At 35.9% G+C, this 25,432-nt stretch overlaps 3 protein-coding genes across 7 annotated transcripts in view; all 3 read right to left on the bottom strand.

The window, feature by feature from the left end:
- The window catches only part of LOC127880911 (serine/threonine-protein kinase Nek4-like), a 38,604-nt gene extending 35,814 nt beyond the window's left edge, over window positions 1–2,790 (bottom strand). Inside the window, exon 1 of one of the 3 annotated variants that reach the window (XM_052428409.1) lies at window positions 2,576–2,790. In XM_052428409.1, the coding sequence (XP_052284369.1) occupies window positions 2,576–2,671 (96 nt within the window). In that variant the 5' untranslated portion in view covers window positions 2,672–2,790. The remainder of the gene's footprint in view (window positions 1–2,575) is intronic. The other 2 variants (XM_052428410.1, XM_052428411.1) reach the window with 2 other exon arrangements.
- Window positions 2,791–3,452: 662 nt separating this feature from the next.
- Window positions 3,453–12,472, bottom strand: LOC127880913 (serine/threonine-protein kinase Nek4-like). Its single transcript, XM_052428414.1, has 11 exons — window positions 11,942–12,472; window positions 8,608–8,761; window positions 8,238–8,347; window positions 7,143–7,346; window positions 6,461–6,571; window positions 5,290–5,433; window positions 4,702–4,929; window positions 4,419–4,440; window positions 4,262–4,301; window positions 4,020–4,110; window positions 3,453–3,783 (listed from the first exon to the last, which is right to left on the bottom strand). Exons 1-11 carry the CDS (start codon window positions 12,035–12,037, stop codon window positions 3,685–3,687), a joined length of 1,299 nt encoding a protein of 432 aa, XP_052284374.1. The 5' UTR covers window positions 12,038–12,472; the 3' UTR covers window positions 3,453–3,684.
- Window positions 12,473–14,706: 2,234 nt separating this feature from the next.
- LOC127882438 (glutathione S-transferase A-like) lies at window positions 14,707–24,833 on the bottom strand. Of its 3 annotated transcripts, XR_008050536.1 has the most exons (6): window positions 24,676–24,833; window positions 24,009–24,194; window positions 18,599–18,773; window positions 17,963–18,069; window positions 15,800–16,112; window positions 14,707–15,305 (listed from the first exon to the last, which is right to left on the bottom strand). XR_008050536.1 is itself a non-coding variant. In XM_052431075.1 (5 exons), exons 2-5 carry the CDS (start codon window positions 24,183–24,185, stop codon window positions 15,891–15,893), a joined length of 681 nt encoding a protein of 226 aa, XP_052287035.1. In that variant the 5' UTR covers window positions 24,186–24,194; window positions 24,676–24,833; the 3' UTR covers window positions 14,707–15,890. The 3 variants fall into 3 exon arrangements, 2 of the variants coding, with proteins under 2 accessions (XP_052287035.1, XP_052287036.1); XM_052431075.1 differs by having other exon boundaries at window positions 14,707–16,112; XM_052431076.1 differs by lacking the exons at window positions 24,009–24,194; window positions 24,676–24,833 and adding an exon at window positions 22,667–22,960 and having other exon boundaries at window positions 14,707–16,112.
- Between the last annotated feature and the right edge of the window lie 599 nt (window positions 24,834–25,432).

The following is a 25,432-nucleotide window of genomic DNA, read 5'->3' as shown; positions in this document are numbered from 1 at the left end:
TAATGCATCAGCTGATTGACGGCGTCGTAAAGTGACATACTTATTGCATCTTTTTCCAATAATATGTGATGTCATCTTTTGGTGTACACGAAACTTGTATGCGATGTCTGGGAATAAAACATTGAAGACGCGCATTTTTTCGTGTTAATGTATCCTGGATGTAATTATGAAAAAGTGCATATTCTATGGACAACTTACCTCGGATGGAACCGGTGAGACGAAGGATTTAGATCTACATGTAGATCTAGCTTATTCGGGCTGTTGATTTTTAGAATGTGCGTGTCTATTTCGATGTGAAATTGTGTGTGTAGAACATACTGATGCGTGTGTATTTTGGTTCAGAAGTCTATTCGAATTGTTTTGCTTTTGGATGTAAGTGACCGTAAGGGTATTTTCTTTGATGAATAAACTTTGTCTTTGTTATTTCATCAAAGAAAGTCTTTTTAGTAAGAATAACCCGTTTGCAACAAGTGTGTCAAAGCTTCATAGAATTATTACGGATTATCTTGTGTTTGGGTCACAAACTAAATGATGTGAAGGCTATATCTAGACGCCATCAAAATCTGCAGCGTCCATGAAAAAAATAAGAGAATATAGTTTTTTGTTGTTGATAATTTATGTTTAGAACGACTGTGTGTGTAAAGCTACATGAACATGTATGTTGACATCGACATCATTTTGTCAGGAGCAATCGCCGCCATATTGGATTTTGATCATTTTCGAAAATAAAATAAATTATATAAAAGTACAGTTTTCTTTTCGCGGTCCGTAATGTGTTACAATTTGCATGCTGCGTAAAATTGAATCGAGGCCTATTGTGATATTTTTTCTCGTTTTACAGTTTTGTTGTAAAATTTTTTAAATACTATTTTGCGTACCAGAACAAATACATTCTATATCACTACGCATGGTTACAGTCGTTAGATATAGATTTTAAGCGCTTTTAAGAATGAATCTAAATTATTGTTAAGGTTATTAGATCTATTTATGTTAAATGTCACGTTGAAAAAAATAAATGGGATAAATATAATACAAGGATTAGCCTTGAATACAGAGACGTTTATGTTGCTCGGCTCGAACACCGAAAGCGCTCGCCAAGGCTCGCGCCCCCAGCGTTCTAAGCCTCGCAACATAAACTTCTCCCTATTCAACGCTAACCTAGTATTCTCCATATATCTCATTGTAACGTTTATTGTTTTTATCATGTACTGCACTATTAAAAAAGCTATGTTTATATCTAGTCATCGAATTACTGAAAATAAAGTTGCTACACAAAATATGATGTTACATGTTAAATCGTTTAAAGTGATATTATGGGCATTTAACAGTTTATAGGTGTCTATTGCAACCGTTGTTTATTTTTGGTGTTTTCACTTCATATACACTTATATTTGTTAATGTAGCATCAACATACTAAAACAATATCCCGGAAAGAGAAAAATAATGCATTTGTATACCGTACTTTCGTTTGACAACTGATCATGCATTTAAGATTTGAACCTTAATTTAGGTTTAGTGCAGATTCGTTTATACGACACAAAGACACATTTTTGTTTTACGGATCATTTCGGCTTACAGGACTGGGTGGGTCACGTAAGAATATCGAATATAAAATATATTTTATACACAACTGGAAGCAAGATGAGTTGCAGATAATTGATCAGTAACCAAATTTTAACTACCTCTTTTGACCTGTTAATTCTTTTCAGCTCAATTCAACAGTGCAAAATGCCAATAATATCACTTTAAGTAAGGGAACATTATACGTACCGTGTTGACATGTCTGTGTAAACCGGTCGTGTTGAATGTACTGTCTAAACTGCATTTAAATGTCATTTGCCATTATTATCTTTGTCTTTACGCCAAAAATGCTGTACTTCACGAATTGTTATGTTTTTAATTACATCTATTATGTCAGATGTAACAAATGTACTCATAACTGCTTTTATAGTTTATAACATATTATATGTCGTTTAGACCATCTTTATTTTTTTATTTCGTTGGTGGAATGAATAAGATTCATGAATTGCTTCTTAATTGATATCACACGTCGTAATCTCAATACATTTTGTTTTGTGTGTTTGTTTAGCTACAACCGCCTTTCCATAATATAATTAGTTTAATACTTTCTTTATTGAATGGCTGTCTCAAATGTTAATTCTAATTTACACTTACTCGAATGCTTGTACTAAATGCACGAAGATATAATTATTCACTGATTATATTATTGAATATGAAATTATGTTTGGATTATATTGAACATTTCATTTTAATAAATCGGTAGACGTTTTAAAACATGACGTGTTTTAATTGATATATGTCAATATATATTTCTTAGTGAGTGGTCATGACGATTGATATTGCACCTTAGGATCTTTATTAATTTACATATAATAATCAATGCTAACCACTTGTGTATATATAACGACAGGGCAGACACACACATATGTATCTGATGTTTTAATTATTATAAAATTTTAAATAAATTATATTCTACATCCAATTTCGATTTCAACAGCTCAGTTCAGTTGATTGTCTACTTTCGATTTCTCCTAGTTTTTGAGTTTATGTTTACCTGATCCCTAGCCGAATTTTCTAGCAGAAGGACCTTTCCAAAGGCCCCCTTTCCAATACAGCCTGCGACCCGGTACCCCCCATCGTCCGAAGCCATCGATTATTTTTATTTTATGCCAATAGACCAATTAAACCGTTAGAAATTCCCACTACGCTGTCGACATAGCACACCTTTGATTTCCTTGCAACAGGAAGTTAATTACGCTTCCACTTAAACCTCTCTTTATCTACCTCGTCATATAAGAAACGTACCTGACAAAGACTGAGATATCGATTTGTCCTACTAATTGATAAGTTTAGGATTATTCACATCTGCTACGAATAGTTGTGTACATAAAACCAGTGTTGAGGGAGAAATAACTAAATATAATTATCAATCGCAAATTTTACAAAATATTAAATAGTGTGCACATTTAATGAGAAAAACATATAATTAAAGACAACAACAAAAGAAAAATGCTGGAATAAAGAAATATGTATATAATTGGACATTTGCAAAAACACTTTAATACATAGAGAAATGACAAAATGATTAGTAGCACTAAACGCGTTATCACTGTAAAAAAAAATTGGCGATTCGATGCATGTTTTCTTAAACCGCCATTTTGATGAATCTTAATAGACAATTAAGATTCTCATATAAGTGTGATGCATATAATCTTTCACTTTTACGAAAAGTTAAGTTACGTCGTTTACACAGAAAACACATAGTGCTTCATTTTATTTGGTTTCATTCAGGGCTCACAACCAGAGTCCTCCGAGTGTAAAAGAGGATGAGCTCGAGAAAATATAACAAGTATCAAGAGAAAGTAAATCCTTATATTTATAGTGTAGGAGAAATAATCTATTCACAAAATCATCCGTTCCTATAACATAAATCAAGAGAGATTAATCCTTTATTCTTATTATAGTGAATGCAAACACTCTATTCAAACATCAATTCACTCATATAAGTCTCGGAAGCTAAATGCAAAAATTGTGAGGTGGCACACCATTCCTTTATATGTTATTTTTCAAATACATGTATACAGAATCGAACGAAATAAACATACTGATGTTGCATGTACATTTATGCACTATTTGCGATGAATGTTCGCCGTTGCCCGATGACTACATGTTTTTCATCACAAACATGTAGTTTTTGTAGTGAAGAAACTGTTCACCACAGAGGCCATATCGTTCATGTCCCAGGATTCTTATTAGGGTCTCCTAAAACATAACGCAGAAAGTTGTATAAACGAGGTATACAGTAACAAATACGCTAAGGACATTCCAATCGAAACTATGGGCGATACGATTATCAATTTTTGTTGTGTTTTTAAATGTTGCTTAATTCATACATTCTTGTTGAATACATGTAAATGATGGCGGCATCAAATGTACTAATTCGATTAACCTTAACAATATATACTATTCTCTGGAAAATAAATAAAACGTGAACACGCCTCAATTTGGTCTTCGTCATGACTGGCTGTCAGTGCCGCACTCGCCTTCAGGAATAATTCCTTGTTGTTATCCATGCACTGAAGGCAGTACCTGGAGAGATTTTTCAAGTACATGTATTTGAAATGTGAAGGAAATCCGACCGGTTTAGTTAACCAGCAGCAGGCACAAATTGAGACATATGTCGCAAAGAAAATCTGGAATATGTGTCAAAGTTGCAAACTGTGGTTGTTAGATAACTTACATTTTCAGCATGTCTGCATTTTTCTCTAGTTTGGAGCGACCTGAAATAAGGAAAAAAGTGAAATATTAATCAAATTACAATCTAAGCTTTGAAATTCAGTTAATGTAACGAACGTATTAAACGAAAAAATCATTGAAGGGAAAAAGCTCAAACTTACCTTGTACCAATTGTGATTTCCCCTAAAACAAAAAAAATACAAAATGTCAAATAAAAACAACTCATTCAAATGTAATTTCATTTTCAAATGTTTCGTACCATTGTAATTGTTTATGTAAGAATTATTATTGTAGTAGTATATATGATAAACGGAATCCACACTATTGATAAGGAACATGTATTTTGTTTAACCAGTTCTATCAGGAGCGTGCTTCATTTTCATATTTATTTTTATGGAACTACATTTGAAAATAAAATACAAAGTCATTTTCCATGGCTCGTACCATGTCATTCAGGACCCGCGTAACGAAGCCCATCATGGGATTTTCTGAAAGCAACTCGACGACGGTTGTGTCATCCACAGGTCCATAATCTATATGCCCTTCATCATCATGGGATCTTCTTTCTCCCGTTATGGTATCGTTATTAATGATGCTTTCTACCCAGGTAAGTGATTCCGTTGTAACCTGATCATCGGTGTCTTCCAGAACTACGTTTTTAGTGGAATCTGCCTAGAAAACTATTTTTAAAAATCAGTTCCACATAACCTGGAATTTATCTGTTGAGATAAAAATGAAAATTAGTTTGGTTAAAAGTGTAATTATTTACAACTGAATGATGTTTTTTTTTCAGATAGAGAATTCTACTAAGAAGCATAAAAAAGGTGATTAGCACACTAAAGTGCAACATGTCTGTTCATTAAGGCAAGTTGATTTCCAGTATGCAAAGTACTTGTATGAATTAATCAATTACACATGATTTGTATTTTACACATGAATTCATATTGGTTCAATGCACACCTCATCCTGTATGGGTCATTTCAGAAATATCACATTTGATTTGCAACAGTAGGTCATGATTGTAAGACGTACGATTGGCAGTGGTTTTCCAGTAGTTTTAAAGATGCTCTCTTGGAGAAGGTCAGTGGCCGAAGGTCGTTTGTCAGGATCAACTTGCATCATCGTTTTCATGAGATCTATCAAACCGGAGCTGTATCCATCTGGCATTGTAGGAAACTGCAAAAGATAACAAAACGTAACGTTTGCACAACGTATTGTCAAAGACCCAGGCCTCTCCCATATCAACACATAAATTGGTATCGTTATATTTTAAAGAAAGGGAGCATAACATTATTGACTGAAAATATGTATTTATTTTTGGTTCGTTTTCAATAAAATGAAATGTCCATAAAAATACTTTATACAATTTTACACGTCTTACACGTATTACGCATTGACATAACCCCAAAATGGAGTCTTACACATATAACTCATTGACATAACCCCAAAATGGAGTCCTACACGTATAACGCATTGACATTACCCCAAAATGGAGTCTTACACGTACAACGAATTGAAATTACCCCAAAATGGAGTCTAACACATATAACTCGTTGACATTACCCCAAAATGGAGTCTTACACGTATAACGCATTGACATTACCTCAAAATGGAGTCTAAAACGTACAACGCATTGACATTACCCCAAAATGGAGTAGTACACGTATAACGCATGGACATAACCCAAAAATGGAGTCCTACACATATAACGCATTGAAATTACTCCAAAATGGAGTCTTACACGTATAACGCATTGACATTACCCCAAAATGGAGTCTTACACGTATAATGCATTGACATTACCCCGAAATTGAGTCTTACACGTATAACACATTGACATTACCCCAAATGGAGTCAAACACGTTTAACGCATTGACATTACCCCGAAATGGAGTCTAACAGGTATAACGCATTGACATTACTCCAAAATGGAATCTTACATGTATAGCGCATTGGCATTACCACAAAATGGAGTCCTACACGTATAACGCATTGACATTACCCTAAAATGGAGTCTAACAGGTATAACGCATTGACATTACCACAAAATAGAATCGTACACGTATTACGCATTGACATTACCCCAAAAATGGAGTCTAACAGGTATAACACATTGGCATTACCACAAAATGGAATCTTACACGTATAACGCATTAATATTACCACAAAATGGAGTCTTACACGTATAACGCATTGACATTACCCCAAAATGGATGATCCGAAAAAGCATCATCTGAGGCAGCATTTCTTTAAAAGCATCGTTCTGCATGCAAGCCATCTCGTACATCAGTATGCTCAAGGAAAAGATGTCAGTCTGAAGAAAAGAACAAGTCCCATCATTCTTTACTTAATATTATTTATATCTCTGTATATTGGCATTTTGTTCAGGATTTATTATGGACACAATGTTTGTACATTGTTGGAATCTTAACAGAGCATCGCCGTTGACAGACTATGGTTGACCAAACAAGCATTGGAAAACCTTACAGTAAACCTGAAAATCATCAAAGTAACCTTTTTTTATTGATATATTCCAAATATACTTAATATATTGAAACACTTTTTTCAAAACGTGCTGTTCGTGTTTTGTTGTTATTATTGCGGTCATAGGGTTGTGATTATTTATTAATTCAGTGATTTTTCGCTGTAAACCATCCCCCTGTTGTGGGCACTTCGAAGTGAAGCGACCATTATAAGCGGATATTACTACATAGAAAAAACAGTACAGCAAACCCATAAATAGGTCATCATCATCAAACATTAGACATGCTTATGGTGGATAATAGCACTGAGAAAAATACAACATTAAGGGGACAGACATTCTTCAAACTAGCATGAAGTATGTTCTTTATTGGCGCGTTGCAAGTAAAATGCAAAGATGGTACCTTCTCTGTGTACGGTATGCCCATGAACATCTCTGGGGCCATATAAATGTGTGTTCCCACATGGGTAGTAGCCATGTCTGTCGAAGACTCGATCACTCTGGAAACCCCGAAATCCCCGAGCCGTGTGTCCCAGTTTGCGTCCAAGAAAACATTGGCGCTCTTCAGATCTCGGTGAATCACCGGCTTGGGGAGAGTGTGCAGGTACTGCAACGTTTTTGTAAATTAACCCATTTATGCCTAGTGGACTCTCCCATCCTTCTAAATTGGATCAATTTATTTCCAAAATTAGGGATGTCTATCATTTAAGCAAACAGCGCAGACCCTGATGAGACGCCGCATTATGCGGCGTCTCATCTGGGTCTACGCTGTTTGCCAATGCCTTTTTTCTAGACGCTAGGCATAAATGGGTTAAATAAACGGTTGTTCGTTATTCATCATAATGTCTTCGTAATTCCAAGTATATCTGTTGCATTACATTGGCCTGTTTCTTTAAATCCGATCTGACGTCGGAGTTCCTTACAACTTTGCTATCGCTAAAGCATATTCAACACCTCAAAATAGCACATGTTACGTACTATCGGGGACGGTCTCGAGAATGGGAGGGGGTTCGCAAATGCGTTTGGGTTTGACGCCATAAACCTATTTCAATATGGTCATAACCTTTATCAAACGCAGACTGATGAGTCGACTCATGCTTAAACCAATACGTAGTCGGAAGATAATAGAATACTAGTACTAGTATATCAATGTGTGCGTGTTTGTTCTGTTGTTGTTTTTCGTTTTATCAGTATTTCAGTCATATCATGGTGGTCGGGTATCCAACACGCACTTTTCCATGTAAAGATGGTTTACAAGTAATAAGTGCACATAATTTTGCCATTTACTGACTACAATCATACTTGCATTAGAGATAGGGAAAAAATATCACGACCAATCCCCATCCTCGGACTTGTATTTCAGCGCTGTACTAACTCCGCTATCAGGTCCGTTGACTATGAATACAAGACCTCACAATTCCAATAGAGCAATAGAGTGCACTCTTATGTATATTAGACATCCTTAATACACGTGTAAGCACAATAAGTGAGATATGACCTGTAAAGCAGATACAATCTGTCTCGTCCACTCCACCAGCCGCTGTTCGTCCATCACCTGCCCACGGTGGGCCTCAATGTAGCCAGACAGGTCGCCATTCGGACAGAACTCTGCGAAGAAAATAAACTGTAATGCTGATATAACATATATGCTATAACAAATTTAAATGACAAATTTAAACATATTTTGTATAAAGACAAGCGAAGTACACCATTAGAGTTTACCATTTTTTAAAGTCAACACAAATATCATTTCCCTTGTTAAACATCAAATATTGTTAATATTATTTAGTGATTTGTCTTATGTTGTTCGCGACCTCCTATCTATTTGCAATCGTAATGAATGGACAGAACAGCAACTTATTTCAGACCTGTTAATATCTTCAACGTCGTTCCGTCCTTTTCAACGTGTATGAACTTTAGGATGTACTCGTGCTTAAGTTTTGAAAGGAGCTTCACTTCTTGATGCGCCAACTGAACAACCTTGGAATCTTTGCCTGCAAGGTCCACAATCTTCAATGCCACCTTTAGTCGTAAAAGCAAATTGATAATTAATTAAGAGAACTGAAGAAATCATGTTCAACAATCTGAAAAGGCAAGAATGGCAATGCACTAAGCCCTACTTAAAATGTGTGTTGCAAATGACCCGTCCGACCGTATTTTTTGAGTAACGACCCTAACGTGAAAACCAACGTGTCACTCAGATACGATATTCCTCTTTATTGTTATAGCAAACAGAACAAAACAGTTTATTTAGTAAATCAAAGCCTAAGACCCATAATACATAACACAATAACATAATATAATACAATTTCAAAGTTGTGTCATATTTTTCATTAATATAATACCATACATATATAAGTGTTTATCGCCTGTAAAAGATGGAAAAGGTAACAAGTTAATTTCATAATAGTATTATCATTATTTGAAGTCATGATATTGTACAAATCGGTTAATGTCTCTCCAGATGAGTACCACGAATATAAATATAAATTCCTTATATTACAATACTTATCACAATGAAAAAAGCGTGGTATTCGCAATCAATTATTTCGATATCGCCCTTTGAACAATTTGTACATAAACGTGATTCGAGTGGTAAGTTTAAACTTCTACTACGTTCAATCTTGAGTTTATGATTACCACTGCGGAGTTTTGCAAACGCAGTTTTAAATTTTGTTTCGATATTCAGGGAAAGGTATCTCTCGGTATCTATAAGGGAAAGGTATCTCTCGGTATCTATAAGTGAGGGAAAGGTATCTCTCGGTATCTATAAGTGAGGGAAAGGTATCTCTCGGTATCTATAAGTGAGGGAAAGGTATCTCTCGGTATCTATAAGTGAGGGAAAGGTATCTCTCGGTATCTATAAGTGAGGGAAAGGTATCTCTCGGTATCTATACGTGTTTTAAAGTATCTATAATGATAACAGCGGCTTGAATTTTGTATCGTGTCATGTCAATTTTGGCAGTCAATAATCCGTTGTTGATGTTATTTTGTTGTTATTTTGTTGTTTTCTAATTATTTATTTAAGCTCGATTGCATAGAAAGCCTAAGGCTTATTTGAAACGCTCTCGAGTCCGGGGAGATATAATGAACGCTCCCACAGTGGGGATCGAACCCGTGACCTCCCGATCGCTAGGTGGCCACCATATCCACTACGCCACCTCCGACCAATCCACTGTTTGAATATATTAATAAATAAGATGTTATCTCCTATTTATTGATCTATCCATCCATAACCAAATCCGTATGTAAACAGAAGATTTTTATTTTAATGGCCCAACAGTCCCTTCCGATATCGTCTAATGGTACAAGCATTAAGTAACAGTTTCTTGGATAACGATTATTGGGCATTTGCAATAATTTGCACCAATACCTTAAACAGGCAAATGCAACATATCAAATGACGCGTTTTAAAACCGTCACAATAATTACCGTTTTATTCGGTTTCTACATGCAAGATTGACCTAATAACTGGGTAACCGGGTAAATGTTCTTTCCTCCTGTCGGAAGATATTGGCAGCTATAATTAGGTTATTCGTGTATTAATACGCAAAGTAATAACATTACGACACAGCACTTAATTCAAAGCAACTCCACTTACCCAAGATATTATCCAATGCAATATTAATCTACGCATTGTATTTACAATGAGACACGCATTTTCCTTTCTGTTTCATAACACGTGACTATGAACAACGGGTTATTTTTTTAGTTTAGTTTGTAATTCTTTCATCAAAGATAGAGTTTATACATGAAAATAACCTGATATGGTGTTATATAAATATATTATAAATATTTAGCTACTTATTGAAGATAATAACCACGTATTTATATTAATTTGATTTTGAACAATGCTCTCCACCCATTGCTAAACATTAAACTGCCGCGTCCGAGTAAATTTAAACAAAAAATAAAATCGAGCAATCGAGGCATGTTTTCCGTACTGAAGTTATTTCAAATCTTTTTCAGTTTATCCATCCAAAAAAACACCAACGCTAGACATAGTTATGGCTTTCATAACATTATAATTATTATTTTTATATTTTCTGACTTTGCGCGTATAAGGTTATGGGAGAACACCCTACCCCACCCCACCCAACCCCATAAAAGTCTACCAGCATGGGACAGTTGATCCACAATCACAATCAAATCTCACAAACAGTTCTTTATCAAAACTGACTCAAATAGGCCACAGAGTTGTATAGAATGACAATATTTACACCTATATAGCATACTTTTTAGAAAATACTGTATAAATACACCTTTTTAAACTGTTTCGTTACACAATGTAGCGATTATCGTCAAAATCGAATTCATTTGTTAATTCATATCCCCGCGATATTTTTCAGTCATGTGATTTTAACCTATTTTTAAGTAACAAGAACAAGTGCTTGTCATGTTTTGGGGGAAAAAACATAATTCTATGGAATTTTACATTGCTAGTACCTGTTTTATGAAAATAGCATCATTTTTAATGGACACTAAATAATATATTGAAGATAAATATGTAAACAATGTTTTCTCAGGTAAGTCTTGAGTTATTGAACAATTGATACATTACGGAAAACGATAGGGTTGTTGACAATCCAGATCACGTGGTAAAAGTCGATTCGAAATTAGTTGAATGAAATTCTCGTCACGTGATTAAGCAACAATCACCGAAAAAATGTAGAATTTCGTTAGTATTCAATGCATTTGACTTTTTCGATTCGCAAAATACGCAAAAGGCACGGTTTGTAATGTGGTGACAACCACTTTTGTATACCGTGAATCCCGATGATGACCATAAACTTACGTTTCAATTTCAGGTAAAGTGTTCGATCGTTTTGATTTATTCGATTATATTTGCAAAGTTTACTTTAAAAACATGTTTATAGGGATTGTGAAGATAACTGTAATTTCACATTTTACAAGTAAAAAAACACACACATTGTTTGCCTATCTACCTTTATCTCCCTTAATTTTTGAATTTGAACGTCCAAACAAACATCATTTTGATCCACAGGAAGTGAAAAAAGATTACATTAACATCTGATAATATGGTTTATTTGTGGATATAACTAGGATTTAGTCTGGAGAAACAGATAACATTATCTTAGGCTAGTTGACATTGTATATTTAGATCAGTTCGCATTTGTAAATTTATAGTTTCGATTTCACCAAACGCATTATATACTGTATCCGAGGTTTAAAGCATTTTACCTGCTCATTGTCAGCGTTTTCTAGCAGAATGACCTTTCCGAAGCCGCCCTCTCCGATGCAACCAACTTTGCGGTACTCTCCATGGGACATGGTCATCCTTTGTTCATCAAAATAAACTTAACTACAACTAAAACAAAAGTACAGCGAGCGGTAACACTATCGAATTTTCCTTGAACAGGGAAGTAAGGAAGTAAAAATTCCCTGTTATGAGTTTAAAATAGTGTTTTCTGCGTATTATAGGTATCCTATTACCTATATAATATGCATGTCCTTGTTTCTATGATATTGATTATTCGTGTTTAAAGGATCTGCACGTATGTCGTCGCATTATAATCTACTCAACGCGTCCCTGACAGAGCGATATATTGCTATTAAGTGAGGCCAATTGATTATTTAATGATGTATTACATTGCACGATATTGACGATACATGTTTCACACAAAAATATGAATATACATGTTTTAAAGGTAAAACATGTAGGGAAAAAAATCCATTTTGAAGTAACAGAAGTGATAAGAGTTCAACCGACAGAAAACAGTATTAGTAACGATATCCACTGTCATTAACATTATAACGGAATTGTGATATAACACATAGCTGAATCATTAGTATTTTTCCTACATTTAACATTTGGTTTTGGTGTCCACAATAGATGTAGACTCTGACTCTGATGCCGGAGTTATGCGCTCTTGTGGAAGAAATGTTTTAAAATCTTATTTAAAGTCACACACCTTGAAATGAAATACACGTTAATCAATACATATAGATGCAATTTGAAAGTGTACAAATTTGTCATTAAATATATAGCCAAGTTAGCAAGTAATTTATCATTTTGTTTGAATTTTAAAACCGAAAGTAAGATTTCTATACGTATACGTATATTTCGACAAACGCGATTATTTTTAAGTTTTAAAGCGCAAAATAGACGGATTTCTGCCGTGTAACGACCAGATATATTCTAATTGGCATAGATAAAATTAAATGTATAGCCTTGTTAGCAAGTTATTTATTATTTTTCAAACGGTACCGCTTTTTAAACCGAAAGTAGAATTTTTAGACGTATACGTCCATTTCGACAAACGCGATTATTTTTAAGCTTTAAAGCGCAAAAAAAAAGGATAGCTACCTTGTAACCACCAGATATATTCTAATTGGCATAGATAAAATATGTTTCTTATTTATACTAAAATTTACTATGCCATGTAGTTCATTTCAAGGTGTGTGGCTTTAATATGTCTTGTTCTGAGAAAAATGGGCATAATGCATGTGCGTAAAGTGTCGTCCCAGATTAGCCTGTCCAGTCCGCATAGGCTAATCAGGGACGACACTTTCCGCTTAAACTAGATTTTTGGGAAAAAGGGACTTCCTTTAAACGAAAAATACCATTACAGCGGAAAGTGTCGTCCCTGATTAGCCTGTGCGGACTGCACAGGCTAATCTGGGACAACACTTTACGCACATGCATTATGCACAGTTTTCAAAGAACGCGACACTAACAATCATTCCGGTTGAAGACGGTCCATTGCCACGAACTACACGCAACGTACATTTGAGAAGCGTCATGTGAAAATGGGCTTTATGACATATCGGACCAGTGGTGCTCAAGACACGCCTCTGTAACTATCTACGCGGACGAGGAGTCATTATGTCCGCTAATAAAGCCACGAACTCTTGTGTGATTTTAGTTCGGGCGGGACAGCTCCTGCCCATATTGCGCATATGTCCATGCTAGCCTGTAGAAATCCAAGACGAATATGGCATGATACCCATCTTATCACGACGCTGCCCATTTACTCACGAGGTATCACCAGCTTTATCATAACCACTAATGATCAACATAACTTGTTTTATTCTCATCGTTTCAAAGCGATTTGTTGTATGTAAATCCCTTATTTGTCCATTCGAAACTGTCTCTGCAAAGTTGCATATTTAAAATAGGTATGGTTTTCTGGTTTTCTTAAATTGTTGGCTTGGTTATAAGAAACAAGCCCCAAGATCTCAGAAATTCGTAATTGTGTTTTAAAGAATAAGTTGCTAAAGTCGTTAATGTCATTGATTCGTATTTCTTTTTAAGAGCGGCTTTAGTTGTTCAAACAGTATTTATATTGTTATTTTATTTATACAGGTAAATTTAAAGCTTGTACTATTGTACAATGTCTGCACACTTTATCGAAATATAATAAAAGTTATCTTCAGATATTCCTCTTTAAAAAGACTGTATCATTTTTGAGCAATCGGAGTCAGATGAAAGTGGCCAACTCCGCATGTACATATATATCCGCCCAACAATACGGTGAACATGGTGCAATATGGTACTGTTAATAATATTAGTCAACAGCTGACCATGTTTTAAGACAGCAAAGTATCGTTTTTCAAGACCACATGGTTGATTAGTTATGTACTTTAGGGCGCAAAACGCAAAACTGTGCCTTTACTGATCTATGTGCAACTTGAATTTATGAAGATATTAAATGAGAATACTTTGTGGATTGTTTATCTTCTATATTGATAAACTAAGTAGTAAACATATACATCTGGTGTAAATGGAAAGTAAAGCATCTGTTCTCCTTTTTAAAACAACTAAGCAAACAATGAAACTCGAAAAACAATCTAGAGCGAAATTCTCGTTCTTATCCACTACTTTAATAAAAACACAAACTTTGAAATATATTCATTCGTATGTGATTCATGTCCGTTTATTCAAAACTTTAAATCGGGACATATTTGATTGGGATAAAGAAATAAGAGAGTACGTGTCGCATACATAAACTTATAATATGTTTATTGGGCGGCATAAAATCTTAACTTCAGATGTTTAATCCTCGCTAGAAAAACATAGCTGTATTAACCACTAACATCTTGTCATCTTTATTTACGGGATTTGTATGTATAACAAAGTTCAGTAGAATACGACTATTGATAATTACTAGTATTATCTATATTGCTAATTAAACATATTCAAAGTGCTCTTGATTGTCTCAGATTGATATTTAAATTCTGGTTTAGTTTAAAACTAAAAATGGGCAACAGACACATATGTCCCCACAACACGTCTGCACACAGAAAACGCCACTGCATACTCCTACTACGTGGGGATATAAAAAAAAAACATCGTGCAGCGTGTTTGATTCTCTATGAATACCAAACACAAAGAGCTAAATCACACACACACAGCAATGTTCAGACTACAATGCTACAATACAACTCATAAGTATGTATATGATCACACATCTGACCACGGCAAGTTGGCATATGATAAAAATGTCAAAAAAACGAGTTACTCATCCAACAATTTCTTGTTGTCTTCTACTGGTAAAACCGGAGGTGATTTATGGTTTGCGCTATGTCTGTCAGTCACACTTTTCTGGAATATAAGATAACTTTAGAAGTTCTTCATATTTTTTCATGAAACTTGAAAAATGGATAGATGGCAATATGGAATTTATGCATGTCATTTCATTTTGTTCCTACGTCAAGAATTATGGTTGCTATGGCAACAAATAGACTAGAAATATTAACAAATAGACTAGAAATATTGCTGAAAATAGTGGATCCTACGATAACTTAAAAAGTTCTTCATATTTTTTTCATGAAACTTGAAACATGGATAGGTGGCAATATGGAGATTAAGCACGTCATTTGATTTTGTTCCTACGTCAACAATTATGGTTGCTATGGCAACAAATAGAAATATTGCTGAAAATAGTGGAGTTTTCAGCCGAATAATACAAATAACAATCATAAAAGTGTATCTTAACATATAGTTAATACATATAAAAAATACATGAAAAATGTCTCATTTAAAGTGTGTATGTGTGCACCACTTCCTATATAGTGGATGGATTACAATTAATGTACCCTAAGTAAAGATGCTCAGAACATAGTTGCCGCTGGCGGGCGTCAGTAAATCAAAGCAACCGTCGCCCGATCCCACTATTCACCGACTGGGCTACAGGGCAGCTAAAATAGGTGCGGTGGAACCCTCCTTCCAGTGGGGAGGCCACGTCGCTTGTACCGTGGGTCGCTGAGAAATAAGGTCATAATACTGCTTTAGCGCCGGAAACTCCCTCAACGTGGCCCCCAAACGCACGAGGAAAGCGAGGAACGGGTAAAAAAACACGTCCGCCATTGTGAATCTGTCGCCGACGAGGTAAGAACGACCGGTCAGCGTCTATAAAGAGTGAGCATTGTCGGTTATAATATTTCAAGTTGTTTTTATCGTGTACAAAAAATGTGTCTACCATTGTGAATAGGACAATGTATTAGTACGATGCTCCCTTGAGTGAACAAGTGTTGAAGAACATTCTGACTATGGTAACGGTGAAAGATATGCGACACACCAACTTCGATGGTAACGGAGTCGAAATACATCTTAAGGTACCGGTGTATGCATATGTTCGCCATTAATGGACTTACAAACCTTTTTAAGGTATATCTAGCCTTAACACATTTATGCCTAGCGTCTAGAAAAAGGCCTTGGCAAACACCGTAGACCCAGATGAGATGCCGCATGATGAGGCGTCTCATCAGAATCTGTGCTGTTTGCATAAAGGAATTTCTGTAAGAAATATTCTAAATATAGAAATAAATATACTAGACATCCCTAATTTTGGAAATGAATCGATCCAATTTAGAAGGATGGGAGAGACCACTAGACATAAATGGGTTAATACGCCCGACACAAAGCCCGAGTTCGCAGCACGAGCCAATGCAGGGCTATTGTTTGAATATTACTTTTTTCTATGAATCCATTTCATGTCCATATTGTTATTCCGTCTTTCATACAAACGTCTGACCACATCTTCATCTGTTGTTAAACAATCGTTTTGTATTATTTGGGATTTTACTTAGTGTTAACAAGCTAAGGTATATAATAAACCCCATGAAACGGCTGTGTATGGAAAATAGATCTGAGTATCAGGTACGAGCGAGTTTAACTGACTATTTCAAGAAAGACTTAACTTTTAGTATTTTAGTTATGCTTGAGATTTAATATTTTATTTAATTTGATTAAGGTTGAGAATAAATATAACAGAAATAGAATTGCATCATTTTATCTATTTAAACACGCAGGCAGCAGACTGCAGTCTACATGAACGGTTGGGTTCAAGTGTGAAATGGAAAAACTCAGCGAAAGCACAAAAAGCAATCAAATGGATTCTAAATTGTCACAACCAGTGGAATTCTCAAAGCGTGAGTCTGTTATCGAATATTTACTATATACTCAAGCTATTACCTACATGTATTACGAACGTTTTTGGAAATATAAGGCTGCAAGCAACATCGTAAACACAATTATGCAGTTGAATGTAACCCTGTTGCAGCGCAACTGCCAGCTAAAAAATAGTTGACACTTATTATCACCGTCGATGGTTGTTTATTGTGGACCAAGACAAACCTATAACCAAATTTTGAATTTGAACATGCACGATATTGTTTTACAGTTAGCTGTTAAGATGTCGATTGCTGAAACAGTATTCACCTGATTGATTAAAATATGGCAATTCTTATTATTACAAGTACTAGTTCGTGTACTAGTATGTCAGTGGGCTTTTTTTTTGCTTTTTACTCGTCAAAACTCTTGAATAATTTTGAAATCTCTGACCCAGGCTGATTTGTGTATACTTTTTAACTACATTTCTTCAAAACATAAATAAAACTGGACGTGACTAACGAGTGACTTAAAATTTTAGATAAGCATAATAATCTCACAAGTTGGCGGGCTAAATTTGTGTTATCGGTCAAGGACATAATAACTTTGAAAATTAGTAAATACATGTTATCGGTCAGGGGTACAATAACACTTAACAACATTGGGTCAGCTTCTCCAATGTATATGTGCACAATTTGCATAATATATTCCATGTTCAGCCCTTTCTCTGTTTTTGTCCTACACGTAAACCAAAATAACTTCCAGTAAACTATGTAATCAATATACCATGTAAGATTAATACGATAATGTGAGAGCAATGAATGAATTGAAAGTTATAACAACGTGCGCGTGCTTGACAAAGCGCTTACCCTTTCCCAGTATCCGAGTTCTTCCTTGGCCTTCGTGAATTTTTCATCGAGTTCAGCTTGGTTTCGGTCCTCGGGCTTCGTATTCCATATTGAGTACACGATTGGCACTGCAGCGGGAATCCACATATTGTGTAAGAATGAATCATATATTCTAGAGCAGGGAACCATGCTTGTATAACATGAACAATATAGGCGCTAGAGCAGGAACCAGATATTAAGTATGGATAAAATAGGTCATTCAGCAGGTAACCAGTCATATAGTAAATGTATAGGTGTATAAGTGCTGAAGCAGGGAATCAGATACATATAGCGTTTTCCATAGGTCAAAGCTTGGAACCCGGCATGTAGCACACGAAATAAGCCGTAGCGAGGAGAGGATACTTAATAGTGTTAATTATATCACAACAGCGAGATACCAGATATCTTCAAGAACATTTTGTATGAAACCGGGGAACACCGTTTAATAACAGTTCTATTCTTTTGCCGGTTATCAAGCTAGGATTTTTCAAGTGGATTACTTAGACCAAGGTCTTTTTGTAATCGAACTTACAATAATCCAAACGCAAGGCGGGCATTAAAACCATTGCTCGTCTGTGCTACTTCGTTGTACAATTCAAACGCTGTTTTCGAACATACCTGTGATGTTGCTCTGAATGTTACCGGACTCGAACATGCGCCAATACACCTGCGAGCGCTCCTCGACGTCGACAGGAAGTAGCCGGTTGCTATCGTTACTGTACTTCTCCTCCAGGTACATGCAGATGGCGTTCGACTCGTTCACGACTAGGGAGCCGTCCTTGAACGTCGGCACCTGGTTGACAAACAAGGAGGTCATGTGGGTCCAAATCTTGATACGAGTACTAGCAAATAGGTGTGCGTGTTTGTAGTACATGTTCATTAAGTAAACCACATGTCCATCACCTTTAGACGACTTGAAAGTTGAGTTAAGAGGAACACGGCGATAAACAGGTGAAATCCCGTTCCTTTTAGTTACCGGTTTCACAACTAGTAAAATGCAACGCAGAGTTTTGCGAAATAATTAGTTGAAAAGGCAAAGGTAATAGTATGGCGATCATTTGAACGGAAAGTATTACAGTTTTGAGTGGGAAAAGGATTATCAATGTTTGTATTTTGAAAACATGATATTGTGAATACATTATAAAGGTTGTGTCTCTAGGCTTATTATTTTGCCAATTACTCATTTTCGACAACAACAAAGGAAATTGGTCAAAAGTCTGAGTGTTCAGTTCTAATCATATACTTTCCAAACCATCTTTATTACAAAATGTCAAAATTACAAAGCATGTTCGTTTCTCCTTACGGCATTCCCTTTGATCAGCAAGTTTTCCTACATGTTCCCATCATTTCTATAGCAAAAAGCTGTCATCTTAACTTGGTGAGAAGATATAAAATCTTACAATCAAATATATATACATTGTATATAGCAGGTTAAACGGTGTCAAAACTGCCATTGGTATATGGTGTTTGTTTGTTTTAAGCGTTTCAAATTTACTTGACACACCGCTTCGTCAGGACATAAAAACACACAACAATAGAAATCTTGTGCCCATTTAAGCTGTTAGTCGGAGTTAAGCGACAAACTAATTTCAAACGTAATAAATACAGCCCAATCCAAAGTGCATTGACCATAGTTTTTTCCAAATAAGCCATCAACAACATACCCCTCTTATCTTGTAAGTATTTCTCTTTAGGTCCCTATCTCATCAACATCACATGTCAAAATAAACTAACTTTGACCATGTAATTAGGTGAAAAAAGCTGTCGCGTTCCATAAGCCGACCTTTGCCTTTTTGATATTTTCCGCGCTTGGATATCGATCATTTTTTATTAATTCGCTAAAATAACTGTTTATATTCGCTAAATCAATTTAAAATTAACTAAAAATAATTAAAAATGTTTAATAGATAAATGAAATATTTCTGCATGTTATTACATATTTTTAGTCAATTGTTAAAAATATGACACCACAATAAAACAAGAGGGCTATGATGGCCCTGTATCGCTCCACTGTTTTTTATGCGAAAAAAACGTGCAATGCGCATGGGTTGAAATGTACTCAAGCATGCGACTTTCTCTTTCTATCCCTCGTCCCACTGGGCGCTTAAAGTTGGAAGGGTGAGCATTTTTATATATGGAAAAAGTTACTTACGTGTTAACTAAACAGACTTAACCCCGGGAATTGTTGTACAGGTCCTTTGCTTACAACGTAGGTACATTTATCTCTCAAAAAGATATTGTCGTTCTTTCTATTTCACATATTTTTAGATGCTGAAGATCAAATCTATGCATTTGATTTGAAACAGATTCACAAGACCCATATGAATCAAAATGCCTTAACCCTTTACCAAACGACACATTTTGGACTTTCCCAATTTGAAAGAGGTTGCAGACGACAATTAAATTGTAATGGAATCTGAAGGAAATGATCAGGTAGGGTAGAAATAATTGTGATAAAAGGAGAAAATGCTCATCTTGAGCAATTTCTCCTTTTATCACAATTATTCATAAAGTCGTCAGCTACAAACCTGTAAAATCCTGTTAGTGTTTGGCAAAGGGTTAATAATCTCTGGTTCCTTCTTAAGAGCCTTTCACACTTTTATAACAAATACAATAGTAGCATTTTTCCTTGTAAAGCATCATCTTAAAATATAACAAGAGCTGTTTGTAAACTTGCATGCCCCCCATATGGGCTGTCAGTTGTAGTGGCAGCCATTGTGTGAATACGTTATTTGGCACTGTGACCATGACCTTTGACCTAGTGACCTAACAATCAATAGGGGTCATCTGCGAGTCATGATCAATGTACCTGTGAAATTTCATGATCCTAGGCATAAGCGTTCTTGAGTTATCACCCAGAAACCATTTTACTATTTCGGGTCACCGTGACCTTGACCTAGTGACCTAAAAATCAATAGGGGTCATCTGCGAGTCATGATCAATGTACCTATGAAGTTTCATGATCCTAGGCATACGCGTTCTTGAGTTATCATCCGGAAACCATTTTACTATTTCGGGTCACCGTGACCTTGGCCTTTGACCTAGTGACCTGAAAATCAATAGGGGTCATCTGCGAGTCATGATCAATGTACCTATGAAGTTTCATGACCCTAGGCATAAGCGTTCTTGAGTTATCATCCGGAAACCATTTTACTATTTCGGGTCACCGTGACCTTGACCTTTGACCTAGTGACCTGAAAATCAATAGGGGGTCATTTGCGAGTCATGAACAAATTTGGTAGAGGACTATTAGATATCACTACATACCAAATTTAGTAGCTCTAGGCTCTATGATTATGAACACGAAGATTTTTAAAGTTTGCACAAAATAGGCCTTATTTAAGCATATGTTCATTTTTGTGACCCCCGGGGCAGGGTCAAATTTGTCCCCAGGGGCATAATTTGAACAAACTAAGTAGAGACCTATTAGATGTCACTACATACCGAATTTGGTAGAAATAGGCCCAATAGTTATGGACAAGAAGATTTTTAAAGTTTGCACAAAATGGGCCCAATATAAGCATATGTTCAATTTTGTGACCCCTGGTGAACAGTCAAATTTGATCCCAAAGGCTTAATTTGAACAAACCTGGTAGAGGACTATTAGATGTCACTACATACAACATTTGGTAGCCCTGTGCCATACGGTTATGGACAAGAAGATTTTTAAAGTTTGCACAAAAAAGGCATTATATAAGCAAATTTTCAATTTTTGGACCCCCCGGGGCACGGTCAAAGTCGACCCCAGGGGCATAATTTGAAGAAACTTGGTCGAGGACTTTAAGATGTCACTACATACTAACTTTGGTAGCCCTAAGCCCAATGGTTATGGACGAGAAGATTTTTAAAGTTTGCATAAAATAGGCCTTATATAAGCAAATATGCAATTTTTTTACCCCCCCAGGGCAGGGTCAAATTTGACCCCAGGGGCATAATTTGAAGAAACTTGGTAGAGGACTATAAGATGTCACTACATACCAAATTTGGGAGCCCTAGGCCCTATGGTTATGGACAAGAAGATTTCTAAAGTTTTCACAAAATAGGCCTTATATAAGCAAATTTTCAATTTTTTTACCCCCCCCCCCCCGGGGCAGGGTTAAATTTGACCCCATGGGCATAATTTGAAGAAACTTGGTAGAGGACTATAAGATGTCACTACATACCCAATTTATTAGCCCTAGGCCCAATGGTTATGGACAAGAAGATTTTTTAAGTTTTCACAAAATAGGCCTTATATAAGCAAATTTTCAATTTTTTGACCCCCCGGGGCAGGGTCAAATTTGACCACAGGGGCATAATTTGAAGAAACTTGGTAGAGGACTATAAGATGTCACTACATACCAAGTTCGGTAGCCATAGGCACAATGGTTATGGACGAGAAGATTTTTTAAGTTTTCACAAAATAGGCCTTATATAAGCAAATTTTCAATTTTTGACCCCCCGGGGCAGTGTCAAATTTGACCCACAGGAGAATAATTTGAACAAATTTTGAAAAGGTTCACCCCAGACACATTCCTGAGAAATGTCATCAGAATTGGACCAGTAGTTTAGGAGAAGATGTTTAAAGAAAAAGTTAACGCACGGACGGACGGACGCACGCACGCACGCACGACGGACACAGGACCATGTCATAAGCCTCGCTGGCCTCTGGCCAGCGGAGCTAAAAACTAGCCAACATATACCTACCCTACTTGGTTTGCGATGTTGGTAGAAACAAATGAACGTTGCTCTAAAGCAACCCGTTTTATTGAATATCAAAGTCATACTTAGCTTCTGTATGTTTTAATACAGCACACATGCAAAGAACCATCATTTCAGTAACATGTTGAACATACATATCTTTTTTATTGTTTAGATCAAAACCCGTCGTAGCTAAACTGTGTTGTTAGATCTTAAATACGTTTAAAAAATGTTCCGAGTCGAGGTACCGTTCACAATCACTCAATAGTGCTGGGGGAAATGCGGTCGCGTTATAAATGTCTCTCAACATCGTATTTAATATAAAACATCCCAGCCCCACCACTATCTTATGTGGCCTTCAACGTGTTATCATATTTAATCTTCGACACGACCACCCGTACACCCACCTTATCACCACATGTCCACGTGAGGGTGGATGTACACGTATTTATGTCGATCTCTATGGCGTACCATTTGGGTCGAAAGTCTGTGTAGCCTTCTAGGTAAACATAAATTTGTACTTCGAATAACATGTTGTAATTTGAAATACAAAAATTGTACTTCGAAGTACAAATATGAAATAAACATCGAAGTATATATTTGTACCACGAAGTACAATTTGTACTTCGACGTACATATTTGTACTTCGACATGCATGTACAAATTTTCTGAACAGCAAATCAAAACACTCGTCTCTTAAGCCGCTTTTCCTTCAGATTTATTCATAATAAATCTTAAAAATCACTTTTTAAATTGAGGACAAAAAAAATAAATATCGAAATTGAAGAAAAATAATTAATGAATGTTATACATTGAACTCACCGTCAATATGTATCTGGATTGAAGGGTGGGTGTAGGCGGATACCTATGAATAACGTTCTGCTGGTGTACTTGAGTAAGGCTGGGTACTTAGTCATTAATGTTGTTTGCACTAACAAACCAATGAAGGAAACAGTAACTTGAGCGCAAACGTCGTTCTTTCTTTAATTTGACCTAGTTAAATAAGTCATGTGAACCATGTTCAAATTTTAACACGATATCATTTAGGTGAACATTCTGAACAGTTTGATGAAGAAATTAATGTTTAACATGCGGATCAAAGCGACAGATGTAAGGCGTCTTCTGATTGGCTAACACTCAAGGGTCGGTAAAAACTGTACCTCAAAGTACAATTTTGTACGTCGAAGTACAAAAAAATGTACTTCGGCGTACATATTGTACGTCGAAGTACATTGCTCTTTTTACCTAGTAGATAATGTTGACTTTTAACCCAAGTGGTACGCCATATATCTCAACTTTGTATCAAGCGTAACCCTACAGAATATTTCCAATAACCCCATTTCATCACCTGTCCACGTGGATTGGCAGCCAAAATATCGGCCTCCTTGTTTTCCTTCTTGTCGAATGAGATTAGCTTGTTAGGCAGACTCTCCCACATCTCCTTTTCCGCCAGAACCAGCATGGGCTTCCAGCAGGGAGGGGAGCCTGAACCCCACCACAGAAACATGTCCTTATTGGCAGCCATTTCTTATCTCTGTGAAATATATAGCCACTCTCATTCGTACAACATATCATGCCGCAGCAGATAAGGACTCAGTGTTTTTTGACATGCGAATATTGTGTATTAAATAGAGACGTTTTAACTCGTAACGTGTGCGGACGTCTCGAGGCTCTTCAATTTAAACATTACATTGTATTCGTGTGACACTAATATTCCACCATACTGAAGGTTACTTAACATCAAACCACTTGCAAGGGACTATGATTACTTTGGTGCATAAACGATTTGTCTAATCAAGCCACTGTATCTTTAAACTTTTAAACTGTATACTATACTATTTTATGTCGGTGTTATCGAAAACACCGACATAAAATACTTACAAGTATAGTAAACAGTTTTGACAAAAGTAAAGCCCATTAGTATTCTGCATCAATATGCGATTTGTTTAAAAACGTTAACCTATGAAGTTTGCTTTATCTTACTCTGCTAGATCGTACATTGTATTTAAACTTACCTTGTAACAAGCGGTATCCGACTAAGTGCCTAAAGCGAAAGTAAAGACTTTCGGGTCAAGGTCATCGAAATGTTCTAGAATGTAGCCCCCCTTTACAAAAACAGTTCACTATTGACTATATGTTCTATTTTTGTGTTATCATATAACTGATAACGTTTTGTTTTTGTTTTAATTTTGTAGCATGTACATTTGTATATAATTATGATCACTAGCGTGTAAATCAATAATGGGAAGTTAATTTCGCAAACTTGCAATTTAAACTAAGAAAGGTAGCCGTTATGCAGTAGAATAAACTTCCCGTTCGGGAAACTAGGGGAATCTCCATATTGGTTTCCTGATGGGGAAACTCATAGACAAAATTTGCATTTTTATTCCCGATCGGGAAATAAAATAGCAATTTAATGGTGGGTTCAGAAAATGGGCTGGGGGAAAACTTTAGTATACAAAAAAATCTGTTTTTAACACCGCCTTTCTGTAGAGGAAATACATATCTTATTTTTTAACGTGCAAATTGTTATTAAAGGCCCTGGTTTTCTTTCAATACGGTTGCTAAATTTGTATAATCTAGTAAAAATGTTAAAATCAGTGGTTTCCCGAATAAGAAACCCAATCTCCTGATCGGGAAACTATCAAAATTGAATGTATTGCTGTTTATTCTTGTGGACTTAATCTAGCACTGACAATTTCTCTTTTCTACGAAAGCCTATTAGTTTTTAGCATAGGTGCTTGCACCTATGCTTATGGTATATACCACATT

Source organism: Dreissena polymorpha, chromosome 5 (assembly GCF_020536995.1).
Source record: "Dreissena polymorpha isolate Duluth1 chromosome 5, UMN_Dpol_1.0, whole genome shotgun sequence".
Classification (NCBI taxonomy): Eukaryota; Metazoa; Mollusca; class Bivalvia; order Myida; family Dreissenidae; genus Dreissena; species Dreissena polymorpha.
Note: the sequence above shows the minus strand (reverse complement) of the source record. Positions and strands in the feature narration are given on the sequence as shown.

What these genes read in the sequence shown, in the direction of transcription:
- LOC127882438 (XM_052431075.1), bottom strand. Translation starts at nt 24,185, where the DNA reads ATGGCTGCCAATAAGGACATGTTTCTGTGGTGGGGTTCAGGCTCCCCT. An exon ending in CTGCCAATCCACGTGGACAG is followed by an intron (nt 18,774 to 24,008) that starts GTGATGAAATGG and finishes TTTGTCAACCAG; the next exon opens with GTGCCGACGTTCAAGGACGG. An exon ending in CATTCAGAGCAACATCACAG is followed by an intron (nt 18,070 to 18,598) that starts GTATGTTCGAAA and finishes TTCCCGCTGCAG; the next exon opens with TGCCAATCGTGTACTCAATA.
- LOC127880913 (XM_052428414.1), bottom strand. Translation starts at nt 12,037, where the DNA reads ATGACCATGTCCCATGGAGAGTACCGCAAAGTTGGTTGCATCGGAGAG. An exon ending in AGATTGTATCTGCTTTACAG is followed by an intron (nt 7,347 to 8,237) that starts GTCATATCTCAC and finishes AAAACGTTGCAG; the next exon opens with TACCTGCACACTCTCCCCAA. An exon ending in TTCGGATCATCCATTTTGGG is followed by an intron (nt 5,434 to 6,460) that starts GTAATGTCAATG and finishes TATCTTTTGCAG; the next exon opens with TTTCCTACAATGCCAGATGG.